At 58.7% G+C, this 15,662-nt stretch overlaps 1 protein-coding gene across 2 annotated transcripts in view; it reads right to left on the reverse strand.

Annotated features, from left to right (window-relative positions):
• The window catches only part of BICD2 (BICD cargo adaptor 2), a 30,923-nt gene continuing 15,261 nt past the window's right edge, over positions 1-15,662 (reverse strand). The window contains exons 2-9 of one of the 2 annotated variants that reach the window (XM_056126650.1): positions 10,826-11,038; positions 8,306-8,458; positions 6,502-6,936; positions 5,185-6,207; positions 4,721-4,872; positions 3,643-3,853; positions 2,039-2,078; positions 1-2,001 (exon numbers count right to left, since the gene is read on the reverse strand). In XM_056126650.1, coding sequence (XP_055982625.1) covers positions 2,073-2,078; positions 3,643-3,853; positions 4,721-4,872; positions 5,185-6,207; positions 6,502-6,936; positions 8,306-8,458; positions 10,826-11,038 — 2,193 coding nt within the window. In that variant the 3' untranslated portion in view covers positions 1-2,001; positions 2,039-2,072. Of the gene's footprint in view, positions 2,002-2,038; positions 2,079-3,494; positions 3,854-4,720; positions 4,873-5,184; positions 6,208-6,501; positions 6,937-8,305; positions 8,459-10,825; positions 11,039-15,662 lie in introns of those variants that run through there. The other variant, XM_056126649.1, reaches the window with a different exon arrangement.

The following is a 15,662-nucleotide window of genomic DNA, read 5'->3' on the forward strand; positions in this document are numbered from 1 at the left end:
TTGTTTTGTCTTTTGTTATTCTTTATTTATTGGTCCTACCAACATTCCGTACACACAGACCCCTGCCCCCGGTGCGCTGGCGCGGGCGACATTCCCACAACACGGGTAGGCCCCGAGGTGCCTTTGATTTTCTCTTTCCCATTCCTTTCGCACACTCTGCGTCATTCCCTCTGAATCTGAAGGCTTTTCTGTTTGGGTCTGTGTATAGGCTCCTTGGCAGGAGACATGCATATGATCTTAAAATAAAGACAACATTCTGACACTAAGATAATACACAGGAAAAAAAAATACAGTACTCAGACATCATTGCAAATAAATACCCCGTACAGATGAAGTTATCATAAATGTAACATTATTTCTTATGGATCAACACTGTAAGAGAAGGTGAAAAAAAGGGGTGTGGGGAAGTGGGGTCCCTATAACTAGGAATAAGAAATGCTTATTCCAGGAAACAGAATTCTTTTATTCTCTCTACTTGTATTATTAGAATTTGTCCTTTGTTTTGGAGGTGGGAAGACACTTTTTCCCTTCTTCCTCTAGAGTACCAATTTTGACCGTTCACACCACCTCGCTCAGCAAAATCAGAGCCAGACTCGGACCTGGTTTGCTGAGGGGCTTTAGCAAATTCTGTTTCCTGAAATCAACAGTGATTAGTTACACCAAGCAAGAGACTATAGAACCTCTCAGTCTCACATTTGCAAAGAATACTATGGCTAGCCCTCACCCTGCGAGGAGCCAACGGCAGTGGCGGTGGCCCCACGCGACCCTGGCTTGTCACCAACATGCGTGGTGCTCACGCAGCTTGCTTAGCTTGTCCCATCAAGTCCACGTGGTTCCTAAACACACTCAAAGCTTGTGCTCGCTTGTTTTTTTCTGCTCAGCCCCTGAATTTGCGAGGATCTGCCCGGTGAAGAATCACTGACTAACAGAATTTTGCACAAATGCTGTTTGCTTTCCCTCAATGAAGATGCGCAGGCCCAGGGTTGGGGGCGCCGCCCCTTCATCCCTCCTGAGCCACACTCTGGCCTTCGAAATTGCCGACTCTCTCCTCCGCGGCCACAGCAGAGAATGAACTATGCTGGGACACCTCCCTCAATTTGATGAAGGCACTACTGGCAAAATTGATTACGAACAAAAAGGTGTTGGCATCGAACACCTTTAAAAATCGACGGCTGTAGAATTTCCTATATGTACCACAATTTGGCACAACCACCGGAGTAACAAAAACAATTCCAATTTGGAATTTCACTGGTTACAGTTGTAGAAAATTCTGTTAATCAGTCATGCTTCACACTGTCCTAAAACCCAGAAAACTCTGGAATTTGTAGGTTAATACTACTCATTCAATAATTTATCTTTTTTAAATTTCTTTGTTCAAGTGCCTATTACTGTTTAAACCATAGCAAAGGTCAAGTTTTCTTCTTGTTACATTGAACTATTCCTAAGAATAATAATAATAATAATAATAATAATACAATATGAAAAAACCCCAGAATCGGAATACCCTGGATTTCTTAAATGAACATGGCATTTAAAATCTGTAACTCCAAACACGAACCATAACGCCGTTGAGTCTAAAGGGCACGTGAGCAAGTGCCCGTGCTGTGAGCAGACCAGCATGTCGGGAGGCGGAGCCGGGGTCCAGGAGCGGGAGACAGACCACGGCCTCGGGGACTGTCCTTAGGGGCGGGGCTAAGGAAACAAATGTAATATCAGAGTATCAAAAGTGCACAGGCACCGGGAAGGAGGGGGAGGGGTCCGGAGAGCAGAGCTGCCGCATCTCTGGCAGGCCCTCGGCAGGAGGCTGTGAGGCGCGCTGCTCAGCATTTGGACAGAGGCCTGTCAAGGGCAGCTCGTGGCTTCTCCATATTAAAGCTTTTTTTTTTTTTTGCCCCACCTCCCCACTCCTATTAAAATCTCGGGAATGCTATTTTGAAAATAATCTCTGCAGTGGCATATCCGAACACGGTTCTAAGTGGCCTTTGGGGCTGCCCTTGCTTCCTCTGCGCGGGCCCACGGGCGGGGGCTGCAGGGTGACAGGCCCGCTGGCGGGCCGAGTCCTGGCCGCTATTCTACAGCTGGAAATGGGAGAGAACAAGAGAGAGTTAGGATGGGCACCAGCGGGACGGCGGGGATCCCGCAGCGGGGAGCGCTCCGGCTCGTTAGTCGCCATCGAGAGCTGCGTGTGTTAGGGGGCGCTGGCCCGGGTGCTCGCCAAGACCCTCGACCCGGAGGGAGAGAAGCTGCAAGCCAGGCTGGCAGAGTGAGGAAGGGGTGTGTGGGCCAGCAAGCGGCCCCCTCGAATCCTGCCTGCAGGGGTGGATGCATGACCCCCAGAGACGGGAGGGGTCTGGGCCCGGAGTCCATCAGCAAAGCAGCCCCGGAGCGGAGGGCAGGACGCTCAACCCGCGGCCTTCCGGTGGCCTGGAGTGTGCGGGGTCCGGAAACCTCAAGAACTGGAGGAAAGTTGGGGCGGGGCGGGGCGGGAGGGACGAAGAGCCAGGAGCTCTTCAGGTGAGGTAAGAGGCGAGGGGACATGGTCACAGGTCACAGGTCAGAGAAACTTCTGCATCCGGGCACGCAGACTCAGATGACATGATTCCCCCCCACCCCTCCAAAGCCAGCAGGTGAAGAGGTCCCGGAAAAGCCCAAAGATCCTCCAGCGGGTCCCGCCACTCCCAGCACTGCAGGAACCTATGTGTGTTGCCCCAGCACCCGCGAGCTGACCCCGGGTCTGAGCAAGGCTCCCACCGGCGGCTGTGGGTTTTGTCTCACCAGCAGCAGCTCTGGTTGGAGCCTCCAGGCTGCCACAGCCATTTCTTGGGGTCTGAAGCCCTGGGATCAAGTGTGGGAATGGCCAGAGGACAGGGACATCACCCCCACGGCCGGGGAGAACCTCAGTATAAAAGACGGCTCTCGCCGAGGGCAGAGGTCTGCTCAGGCACTTGGAAAAAATGTTCCTCGGTAACAAACAAATAAAAACCGGGCCTTGCCCCCAACAGCTGGGCCACCGCAGGCAGCCAGACAAGCATGCAGAGCCCGGGAGGGGAAGCCCTGGCTGCGAGCTCAGACCCCGAGGGAACCCGTGCGGGGGAGAATCTAGCCCCAGCGGGAGCACCTGCACCCGGGGCCAGGAGTCTGTCCTTCCGCTCTGCCAGGATGTACAGTGAGACCCCACCGGGCACACAGTGCCATCCACAGACTGCAGGGCCGGGTCCTCTGAGGCCGCTGTCCGGGTGCCGGGGCTGCCCTACTGCACAGACACATGCACGCGGGGACATGCTGGGTCAAGTCAGGCCCGAGCCCCAGGGGGGCCGGACGTGAGGCTCGAACCTCGAGTCCCAGCTCAGCTCGGCGCTGCGACCAGGGAGAACGTCCCGGGGAGTGAGAGCCACCACGAAGCCCGCGTGTCCGGGGGCCGCTGCCACGGCGACATCCTTCCCGCTGCGCATTAGTCAGGGTTAAGACCGGCCGAGCCCGCGGCCTCGCGGCGGCTGCTAGGTTAGTGGAGGAGCGGGCAGGCCGGTTAGCTGCAGGCCAGTGCTAGTCGCAGTAAATGTTATACTTCTCGCTGCAGAGCACCCGGGGCGCAAGCCCAGCCCCCTCGGCCCGCTCGCTGGAGCAGGCGCAGGTGTGACTTACGCTGGGCGGGCTGGGCTTGGCCTTGGGGGCGGCCTTGGCGCGGCCCCGCCGGGTCTGCTCGTGGTCGAGCTCCAACAGCTCCAGGCGCTGCGTCAGCGCCAGCTTCTGCTGGATGGCCATGCGCAGCAGCGAGTTCAGCGTCTTCTTCTCGTCCTCGGCGGCCGCCAGCTGCCGCTGCATCTCGTCCAGCTGCGTGATGTACTCGTCACACCTGCGGGCGAGAGGCGAGCGTTGGGGACCAAGTGACAGTCCAGGACACACACGCCGGTGGCACTGCAGATGCCAGGTGGGTGTCTGCCCCACTGGCAGCAGGGAGCTGCGGCCCCGCTGGCCTGTAGGCAGCCCGGGATGACCGTCAGCTGCTTTGCTCTCGAGACCCTGGGGCAGTGAGCATCGGTGTCCAGGCCCAGGTGCGACATCATCCTGGCAGCCCCATCTCAGCACCTGCTGCACAGCTGTGACATGCTACTCCTGCTCCAGCCGCCCCACACCAGCCCCACTAGAAAAGCCGAGAGGCCTCCGACTCTGAGCGGAGGACACACCCAGTGAAAACTGGAACCTTCTCTTCTTTCTCTATCCTGTCTTTCCACACTGCTGAGAAATGGGGTGAGTCCAGCACCTTGGCCAGGAGACAGTAAGAGGTTTTGGTCACACCCCCCACTGAACACAGAAACCATGGTCTGGTCCATTGTGCTTCCAGCACTGGTCAGCAGGTGGCACCATGCTCCACACAGGGACAGCCCAACCTGGTCACCCTTAGAAAAGGGCCCTGCTGCTCTGTCCACCCACCCCGACTGGGGACACACTCCCTGTGTCTCAGGAACTGGTACCAAATTCACACAGATCAACTCACGGCACAGCTCACCTGCCAGACCCTTCCTGGGGGGCAGCAGGTTCCCAGCCCTGGCCACTGGCATGTGGCCTTCAGGTAAATCCTCTGGATGGCAATTCCATCTGGCCCCAGGTAACATGAAACAAAACTGGGGTTCCCACAGTGTCAGGCCAGAGCAGGGACAGGACAGTGAGGAAAAGAAGGGGCTCGCAGGCCGGCTGGCAGCCGCCTGGGGCCAGGCCTCACCTGGTGGCGAACATGGCGCGCAGCGAGGAGAAGGTGGCCGCGTCCTCCTTGAGGGCCTTCAGCTCATTGCGCAGCTTCATCATGGTCTCGGTCACCATGGCCTTCTCATTCTCGTACTTGCTCTTCAGGTTGGCGAGGGCCACCTCGGCTGTCTGCAAGGGCACGGTGGGCAGCGCGCGCTCGGTGGATGCAGTGGCAGCGCCTCCAGCCCCAGCAGGACCTGTCCTGTCCCGTCCCCACCCTCGGTCCATGCCCGTCCCCGTCCCACCAGTCTCCTCCCCCATATCTCCACCCTATCTAAGCCTGTCCCTACACCTGTATCTACCCACCTTTCCCTGTCTCTGTCCTGCCCGTGCCCATCCCGTTGTCCCTAGCCCTGTGCCCACTCCTATATCCTCCTCACCGCCCCTGTGCCTATCCCAATGCCCGTCCCTGTGTCCCCGTCCCCATGCCCGCGGGCACACCTGCTTGTTGGCCTTGAGCACGGTGCGCAGCGTGGTGATCTGCTCGCGCTTGGTGCTCAGCAGCGACTTGAGTTTGAGGATCTCCTCCATGAGGGCCTCCCGGTCCTTGTCGGCGGCGGGGCCCAGCTCCTGCGAGGCCAGGCGCTGGCGCGACAGCTCAGTGGTGCGGTCGACGGCGGCCTGCAGGTGCCGGATCTGGTCGCGGATGATTGCGATCAGGTTGTAGATGTTCATGGGCTCCCGGCGAGGGTCGCTCAGCGGGGAGGGCAGCGAGGGGCTGGGCGCGGGGCCGCTGTCCGCAGGTCCGTTCTCGGTGGTGGTGGTGGTGGTGGCGGCGGCAGCGGCAGCAGCGTTGGCCGGCGGTCCCTTGGGCGGGGCAGGCGAGCGGCGTCCGTGGGCGTCGGGGCCCTCCCGGTAGTAGTCCAGCGCCACGCGCGTGGGCGTCTCATTGTTGCACATGCACACGTGGTGGTAGAGGCTGGCCAGCTCCTCGCTGAAGGCCGCCAGCTCGTCCTGGGCCACGCTCAGGCTGCCCTGGGACTCGCCCGCCGCGTCGCTCGCCTTCTTCAGCTCCGCCTGCAGCCGGGCCAGCAGCTCGCGGTCCTGCCGGCCGGCCTTCTCCAGCACCGACACCTTCTCGCTGAGCGCCTGGCTCTCGGCCTCGTGCTGGCCCTTCTCCTGGGCGTGCCGTGCCTCGCCCGCCTCATGCTCGCTGCGCAGGGCCTTCAGCTGCTCCCGCAGCTCGCCGGCCTCGGCCAGCGCCACGCGGTACTTGCAGGCCAGAATCTCGGGCCCGTCGATGTCCACCTCGTAGTAGTCCCCGTCCTCGTGGCTGTCGTGCTCCTTCTCGCTGTCCAGGGCCGTGCGCCGCTCCTTGCCAGCCTGCAGGCGCCGCAGGGCACTCAGGCTCTCGGTGAGGCGGCTCACCTCCTCGTGCTGCTCCGACAGGGCCCCCCGCGTCTGCTCCAGCTGCTTCTGGGTGTCCTGCAGCGTGGCCACCAGGCCCACCTTCTCCCGCTCCATCTGCAAGGGCAAAGGCGGTGAGGCCACGGCCCAGACGCGGCCGAGGTCCCTGAGCCAGCCCAGACAGGCCTGGACAGGGAAGCAGAAGGGCCGCTCCCTGGTAATCAAAGGGCTGCAGGGGCTCGGGGCCCGAGGCAGGATAGAGTACAAGCCATGTGGGGGGGGACTTGAGAAACCTGGGGAGCACCCACACTCCATCCCATGATCAAGAACCTACTCTCCGGGGGGCTGCTCTGCCTCCCGCTGGCATCGCGAGCGGGCACAAGTGACACACGGGGCCCAGGCCTGGCTCACCTGCACCAGCTGCTGCTTCAGCTTCTGGATCTCCGAGATGTTGAGCTCACTGAGGAGGTCGGACACCAGGCTGGGGGGCGGGGCGCCGCCGTCCTTGGTGGGTGTGGACGTCTTGGTGTCCAGGGGCAGCTTGGCCAGGCCGGCGCCATGCTCGAAGCCGTTGGCCAGGGCCTCGGCCTCCTCGCTGAGCTTGAGGCCATCCAGGGAGACCTGCAGGTGGCTGGTGTACAGGGAGTCGTTGATGCTCATGTAGTGCGACAGCTCCTTGCGCAGGCTGTTCTTCTGCTCCCGCTCCGTCTTCAGCGTCTCCAGCGCCTCCTCCAGCTGCCGCTCTGAGATCTCCTTGAGCCGGATGGCATCCTCCAGCTGGCTGTTGAGGTACTCTGTCTCCTCCTCCAGGCGCTTGATCTCGTGCTTGAGCCCTTCAAACTCCACCTGGGAAAAGGAGGCCGATGTGCCAGACCTGGCCGGGGGCACGCACGGGAGGTGGGTGGGAACACACGCGTGCCCAGCCCGGGCACATGAAGCAGCCCATATGCCCAAGACGGCGAGAGCCGCTCAGCAGCCCCACACACATGCCGGCTCGGTTAAAGAGGATCCCGAGTGTGACACAACTGCTTAACGAAAGAGCAGCCTGGCAGCTTAAGGCATGTAGAGCAAGCCTGGGGGATAGGGGTAGGGTGACAGCCGCAGCCGTCAAAGCCAAGGAGTCGAAACTCCCACCGACACATGCAAGCTGCAGTCCGGATGGGAGCCGGAGAGGCCGGATTCAGAAATCTCCCGGTGACTGTCTGTGCAGGGGACAGGGGTAGAGAGGAAAACCAAGGTGCGTTCACACACAGGTTCAACGTCTGTGGGCGATTAAAAAGTGTCTCTTTAAATTCTGCAGCAAATGTGCAAGAAATAAGAAACAAATTGCTGACCCATAGGATTGACAGGTGCATGTGGATCCCCAGGGCAACAGGGGAGCCCCGGGGTCGAAGCTGGACTATGGCCAGCCCCCCAAGTCTCCACTTCTTTCCCTACTCAGATGTTGTGTGGCCACTGCGGCGCAGGGAGGCCCCCTGCTTGTGCCCGGGCAGAAGGATCTAGAAGCGGAGGCTGGCACAGGGGTCACACTGCTGGACACCAGAGCTGAACAGCAGGACCAGGACATTGCAGCTCCTGGAAAAGCCCAGCCTGCAGAGCCACAGCCTCAGGAGCACTGGGGGACAGGGCAGGAGCAACAGGACAGCGGGTAGGGCAACTGCCTTGCATGTGACCCAGCCATGTTTGATCCCAGCAACCCACATGGTCCCCAAACACCACCAGGAGTAATTTCTGAATGCAGAGCCAGGACCAACTGCTGGGCATCACTGGGTGTGGCCCAAAAACAAAACCAAAAAAAAAAAAAAAAAGAAAATAATCCAGCAGTATCTGTAGGCAGGCCTTGGAGAACATGAGTGACCAATACAGGACAATGACCACCCTCCCCTCTTTCCATCTGCAGGGTCACCAGAGTGTGGGGTGAAAGTTGCTGGTGTCCATAGCCCCACCTCTACCTTGCTTCTTCCTAAAAGTGACCTATGGGCCTGGCATGACAGGGCCCAAGAGGACAGGGCAAGCCTGAAATGGGGGCACGTCCCTCTGGCTCCAGGGTCCCACCTGGGAAGGAGGGCACCAGGTCCCCTTGGAGGTACTCAGAGAGGAAAAGCCTCAGGTTTTCTATCACTGCTGCCCTTTTCCTATTTCTGATGGCTGGATGCGTTCGTTGGTCAGCGAGCTGACAGCATAGGCAGAGGTGAAGCGCCCGGCCCACACGCACCTGGTTCTGCCTGAGCACCGACACCTGCTTCTGGAGGCTGATGTTCTCCTCCTCCAGCTCCGAGTAGTCCTGCAGCAGGCGGGCCTCGCGGAACTTGTACTCCTTGATGTCATCCCGCAGGCGGCCGCGTTGCAGCTCCACGTTCTGGTTGATCTGCAGTGGCAGGAGGAGGAGGGGAGGTGGGTGGACAGTTCCGGCCAGCCCGCCATTCACGGACAGCCATGTCAGGCAGCACGGCGCGGGGACGGGGAAAGAGTGAGACGCAGAGCCAGCGGGACCCCCAGAGCCCGTGCAGGCACCACCCCAGCAGCCCCCAGAGAAACAGCAGCTTCTCGCCAAACTCCCCTGCCACACATCGATCCGTTGCCGACTCTGCCTGCTGAGGACACCTGAAGCAGACTCACAGTTTCTACCTCATGTGATTTTCTCATGACAATCAGGCTTCCGAGGGTCACCTATGGGGAGCATGTGTTCCCTCCACACATACAACCCTGCAGCAGTGGGACACGTGTGTGCCACCTCTCACACCCACCTCAGTCACAGACCCCGCCCCTTACACCATCCTCACAGTCACAGACCCCGCCTCACATTCTCCTCAGTCACAGACCCTGCCTCTCACACCCTCCTCACAGTCACAGATCCCGCCTCACACCCTCCTCACAGTCAAGGACTCTCAAGAGGCACGGCAGGCAAGAGGACTGGGGCAGGGTGTCCTGCCACCCCGGCCCACATTCAAGGGTGCTGGCAACTTTCTAGGCTTGACACTGTCCTGTGGTCAACACCATGACTGGTCTGACCAGAGTCTCAGGAGAGCCCAGGCATGGCTGCTTTTGCAGGGCAAAGGAAGATTCCAGAACTGTGTCACAGAAACGTGGTCACAGTCTGTGAGCTGCTACAGTAAGCATGACCGGGTCTTACTGTATCAGACCTGAGTTAGATGAACTGGGACTTGGCTGCTAAGACCCACCCCTCCCAACCCCCCCCAAAAAAAAGCCCACCCAGCAGTGCACAGCTGCTGAGAGTGTCCAGACTCTGGGGAGTCAGGGGTGGGGGACTCTCTCCAGGTACCTGAGAAAACCCTGACATGCCGGGGCAGGCAAGTGCTTTACATGGGTGATACCAGAAGCCAGGGATGGCCTGACCTCACCCAGACTTCCTGGGAAAGGGGTGTCTACCCTACCATGAGGACGGGCCTGACTCACCCCCACACTTCCCTGCCAGCCCCTTCTGGCCCCGCACTCTGCCCTACCACCACCCGTGGCTCGTGACGGGTGGCCGGATCCCTCCCAGGGGCTCGGGAGCCTGGACACCCCCTCGCAGGAAGCCACTGCCGGCTCCCAGTCTGGGCAGGAAAGGGATACTGCACAAACATCCCACCGCGCATGCACAGACACCGGGGCTGAGCAGGGCAGGTCCCAGTCCTCCTCCGAGCTGGGAGCTGCGTGAGCGGCCCCCATGGTGGGACACGCAGGCTTAGCGCAGGCCACGCTCAGCACCACCTCTGCCTGCAGCTGCAGCAGCAGCAGCGAACGTGTTCCAGGGACCCTGAGATCACAGCAGGGAGGGCCTGAAGCCCTGTGCTGGGTGCCTCAGGCTCCATATCAGACCTTCTCTCTGCCCCTTGGTGGCCCCCCTGGAGGGTTGCAGCAGGAACAGCCCTTCAGGCTGAGCAGAGGCCACGGGCGCAGCAGTCTCTTGGGGAAGGCTAGGGGTCGTGTCCAAGGGCGCCCATCACTGGGCACAGGGGGCTGTGTCCTCCAGTCAGGCTGGAGCAGCAGGTATGGCCTCCACAAGGACACAGTCATAGCAGAGGAGTCGGCCAGGGTAGCATCCACCCCGACCCACAGAGCACAAAGACTGGGGTCCGTGGGGAGGGCAGCTTCTGCCGCCATGCCCCATTCCCCGGCCCCCCCCCCACGCCCCCCGTCCTGAAAATCAGCTCATTTCCTGGTGCTCATGGCCAGGGCCAGAGTCAGCGGTTCCTGAGAGTTCCGGACAGGCCCTCCCAGGAGACGGGTGTGTGCGTGTGCAGGGGGGCTTAGAGGAGTGAACGTGAGGACACGGAGGGCGGCCACAACAATAGTGCAGCAATGCCACGACAATGCCAATGACAGCCATCACAGTGCAGATGACAAGGCGATGCTGGGCTGGCACAGAGCTGCAACTGGCTTTTCCGGAGGCGGGAGGACGGGCGGCAGCTGGACGGAGCCTCCCTGGTGGTGGCCAGCCCGCAGCCCACCAGCATGCTCCCGCGGGAGGAAGTGAGCTCATGCTCTGCGAGCAGGCCGCCCGGCCGGGACTCACGCCCAGCTCGCCTCTGGCCCACAGGCCTCACCACTCCTGACCCGGGGGGATGGGGCTGGCTGTCCCTGCAGCTGCTGGCCACTGGGCTCGGGCCCAAACCTCATCAGCATCCCCTCGCAGTCCTGCAGAACCTGGATCGCTGCCCTGACCCTCTGCTGACCTCCCACTGCCAAGGGTGGGTCCCGACCTTCCCCGTGAGAACCGGCCCGCGGTTACCTCCTTCAGCTCCTGGGCCACCGACGTCAGGCGCTCGTTCTCCGACTGGGTGTTGGTGAGCACGTTGCGCAGCTGCTTCAGCTCCGTCTGCAGCTCCAGAACCTTCCGCACGTAGTACTGCTCCTTGGAGGCCGACTCCTGGATCAGGCTCTCCTCCCGGCTCTCGCCATCCGCGGCCACCTTCTTGTGGTTCGTGTGGGCCTGGCCGAAAGCCTGGGAGGGACAAGGATGGTCAGGAGACGGCCCTGGGGTCAGCGGGCAGCGCTGCAGCTCCACAGCGGTTACCCAGTGACTGCCACCCTGTGTGTCCTGAATCCACCAGCCTGGAGAACAGGGAACAAACCCTTAGAAGGCCCACCCAGCACTCCATGCTCCCCGTCAGGGCAGAGAGACAAAAGCACAGGGCCAGGCTGACACTCCAGCCCTCCCGGGCAGACTGGGAAGGAGAGGGGTGTAGACCACACACCAAGTGTGCGGGGCTTCTGCTGAAAATTCTGGGGTGCCCTTGGGAGGAGGAGGGGCCACACCCTGCCCTGCAGAAGCCCAGCAGCTGCACTCAACCCCACAGCTGCCACCATCCAACGGCCCAGCTCCACCGCCTCACTGCTGGGCTCCACAGATGTCAAGCTGCTGAAAACTCCAAGTGCACCAGTTTTCGCACTGAGAACTTTGGGATCTTCTCAGAGTGGGGCTAGCAGTCCCCCTTCCTGGCTCCTGTACCCCGGAATCCCTGGCAGCCACCCCACACCCCACCGACACTGCTGTGTAAGCCCAATTATGTATCCTGGAGTTTCTGGACTGTGTGGCCACAAATACAAGTTCTACAATACTGCCATCCCACTAGAAGCAAATGAAAATTTCACAATACTGACAGCCCAGTAGGTGCACACACCAAATTAGATGGTAACGCAAAAGTCAACTACGTTCGATAAACAGAAACAATAATGCAGAAAGCTCAACTAACAACGACTTAATATTCCCATGGATGCAACAATTTTCACAATTTTTCTTTTACTGAAGTATTTTCTGATAATTCCATTATCTATTTAATTGTAACAATATAAAGTGAATTAATTTGCAACTGTTCAAGGAGTATGCTTGGGGGGTGGCTAGAAAGATGGAGACATTGGCAGAGGACAGGCCACACTACTGGTGGGCTTGCTGTTGGAATACTGAACGCCTGTAACAAACGCATCCTAAACAACTCTGTAAAGCACCACGTGGGGGCTTCTGGGTTTTGTTTTTGTTTTGAGGCCATACCCTGCAAAGCTCAGGGGTTACTCTGCACTCAGGGCTTATTCCTGGTGAGTGACGGGATGCCAAGGCGGTCCCCAGGTCTGTGCATGCAAGGTAAAGGCACTGCCTACGGCACTGTTGCTCTGGCCCCTAAAACACGGTAAATAAAGGGAACACAACAGTGTGTGGGGCTGGAGTGCGTGACCGGGACAGTCCATCAGAGGAGGTCTCAGGGCCCAGGGTTACAGCTGGGTGGGCCTGTCCTGTGAACTGTATCCCCATTCCCAGGAGTCTCCACTGGGCTTTCCCCCCAACAGAGCAGAACAAGACCCTGGGGGCTGTAGTGGTGTGGCTCCCCCCATGACAAATCTCATGGGACCCGTCTCCCAGAGGGAGACCAGCACCACAGAGGGCAGCCTTTGCTTGGGGGAAGCAGGGACTGTGGAAGGAACGGGCTGCGTGTGGAAGGACCTGGAGACGCACGCGCGCAGGGAGACCGAGAGGCCACGCGACCAAGATGGTCGTACCCTGAGACCCACCCTGAGACCCGATACCGGGGCTGCTCAAGGGCTGACGTGCACCTCTCATGCCTGATACTCCAGGTTCAGTCCTGGGCACTGTGGTCCCCAAGCACCAGTGGCAGGTCCTGCCGACCCCCAGCCATGCTGCACTGCCAGGCAGTCCACGGGACAGTCAAATCCACGCACCAGCCATGACCACTGGGCCCCGAGCACTACTGGGGAGGCCCCCAAGGGGAATGTGGGAAAGGGGCTCATTTCTTGTCTTCTCTCTCCCTCCCTCTCTCCTCTCGTTGTCTTTGCTTTCAGCGGGAGGTTTAAGAAAAAAAACATGACTACTTGAGCTGGGCTGGGAGTGTGTGGGAGGGGCCTGGGGGTGGACAGGAGGGGACCCTGGAACACAGAGGGTGGTGGGGACTGGGATAGAACAATCTACACATGAAAATTAGAACATAAAATGACGCCTAGAACATTCTACTGCATGACAGCCCATCATTAGCGGTTCTGTAAATCACTCGTGCTTCAATAAACATCAATGGAAAAAGTCATCACTGATGCCAAGGTCAAGGAACTCACTGTCTTGTCTTACAGGCATCTTCGTCTTGTTTTTATTTTCGCTGTAGTTCGGTAGCCTGGTAACCAGTGTCGGAGTCTGGTTCTGACGTACAGTTGATGCCCTGTCCAGTACCCCCCAACACTGACTCTGTCAGAACACCTCGCTTCTTGGCCAGCACAGCTGGCTGTGAGCAGGCCCTCGCCCACGTGGTCCTCCAGCCTGCGGCCCAGCCAGCTCCATGCAAGTCACGGGTCCTTCCAAACCAAGCCGGCACAGCTCCGTGATTTGTCTCCTGCATGGCCCCCGGGGAAACCAATGTACAAATCCTCTGCACAGGCCCTGCCCCACCCAATCCACTGGCCAAGCGGCCAAATGGCACGGCAGCACCGGGCCTGCTGGAGCCTGCTGATCTCCTACAGGCTTGGAAAGAGGAACCAGCCGTGGCTCCAGATGGCTCACCAGACGCAATGCCGCCACACCAGAATGGCCGATGGCCAAAGAGAGGCCAGGCCTACCGCTGCTACCCAGCTTCCGGCCGGGGGTCCGCAAGTGTCCAGCAGAGTTTCTAGGGCAGAGACAGAGCCCAGACTTGCAGCCAAGTAGAGACTGTCCTAAGGGCCGGCTCTCCCTCCTGGAAGGAGGCTGAGCAATCAGGACACGACATGGTGCACGATGGTCTGCTAACCAGCAGGCACCCGCGGAGGAGACGCAGAAGAAGGGGAACCACATGTGCCTCCAGAAGGAAATCCCAAGCCCAGGGTGGAAAGAGGCCAGCAGGCGGCAGGCCTGTGGACACGGCCGGGTGGTGCAAGCACCAGTTACATAGTGGTGGGCAGATGGAGCTGGTCAGCATTCTCCGCCCAACCCACAAAGCTGAAGGGCGAAACCTGGCAGAATCGCCCTGTTCAAGGAACTCAGCACCCCAAGGCCAGACGCAAGAACGCAAGAGGAATGAGAGGCCCCAGCCCTAGAGCCCTGCTCACCCGCACAGGGGAGGAAGCAGACCCACAAGACCCGGACAAGTTCAGATGGACAGATGGAGGCGGCAGGCTGGGCAACAGTGGAGGTGCTGCTCTCCCCCGGCTCCAAAGCCGCCATCGAGTAAACAGAGAGGATGGGCTCCCGAGGATGGGAAGGGAAGTCTCCACAGAGAACTGAGATGAGTCAACATGAAGGAGAAGCAATATGTGTGCCCAACAGCCAACACAGAGAAGGAAGGAGAACACACCACAGTATCAGGACGGGCCAGAGCAGGCACAGGGATGACCAACAGTTCGAGAAACAAAGACGGGAAAACCCCGCATACGATGGTAATCCACAAATACTCTCGGCTCACCAGCCCACAATTCAGGAACTAGACAGAGAAAGTAACATGCTTCAGACCGGGAGAGGTGGGCAGGGCAGCCCCAGAAGGCGCTGGTGCCCACAGAGGCCATGCACAAGGATGGTGACGGTCGGTCCAATGGGCCAGGAACAGGGGGGCAAGAGCCGGGGAAGACCAACCCCGAGGACTGATGGGACAGCACCGTGGCCCAGAAACGGCTCCCAAATCAAGGAAAGATGAAGTCTCTGGCCACACAACAGCATAAAGAAGCCATCGGCAACAGGATGGCAAGACCCGCAGCAGAGAATCAACCCTGGCAGAACACTGGACGGACAGCAAGACTGAAAGCGACAGACACGTAACTGTGGGCACAAAGAGACGACCTGTCCTTACTCTGGATTCTCTTGCTTGGACAGTAGGGGCCTCGCACAGGTGCTCAGGGCCCACCGGGGCGACTGCAGCAGAGGTGGGCTGGGGGCGTGCCAGGCTCAGAGGTGATGACTTGCCAACTGCTAAGATGATGGACAGCACTTTGGGTGAGGCATTTAAAAACCTTTAAAAGTTTTTGTACATTTTACAACTCTGTACATTTTCTTAAGACAGTGCTTCTGCACAGCCAAAGATTCCAGCATGGTGTAAACATGGTCTATTATATGCACTGAGAAAACAGAAAACCTCATGTGACGAGCTTTATGGCCGTTTTCACTTTATTTCAACAGCCTGGAACTGAATGTGCCATCTCTCTGAGGTGTCTCTCTAAAACAGTGCAGCTGCTACCGAAAGCAGCCTGGGGCTTTCTCAGCGTTAAACACAGTTACCAAGTGACCCAGCAATCCCACTCCTAATAAGCCCAAGGGAAATCAAAGTGTAAATCCACACAGAAACGCTTACATAAATGTTTATGATTAAAAAAGTGGAAACAACTGAAATGTCCACCAACTGGAAAATGCCTAAAGAAAATGTAGTACATCCACACTATGTAACAGAAAGGAGTTGCTGATGCATGGTATAAACACATGAAACTTGAAAATACATTTTAAAAAGGCAGTCACAAAAGAAATGTGTTTTGTTCTTTTTATGAACTGGTCAAAAATGGTCAAATCCACAGAAGGAGAAAGTAGATGAATGGCTAGATCTTATGGGACTAATGGAAAGATTCTCAAATTGTTACAGTGACAGACATGCAACCAAAAGCCACTGGAC

Source organism: Sorex fumeus, unplaced genomic scaffold (genome assembly GCF_029834395.1).
Source record: "Sorex fumeus unplaced genomic scaffold, SorFum_2.1 ptg000063l, whole genome shotgun sequence".
In the NCBI taxonomy this organism is placed as follows: domain Eukaryota; kingdom Metazoa; phylum Chordata; class Mammalia; order Eulipotyphla; family Soricidae; genus Sorex; species Sorex fumeus.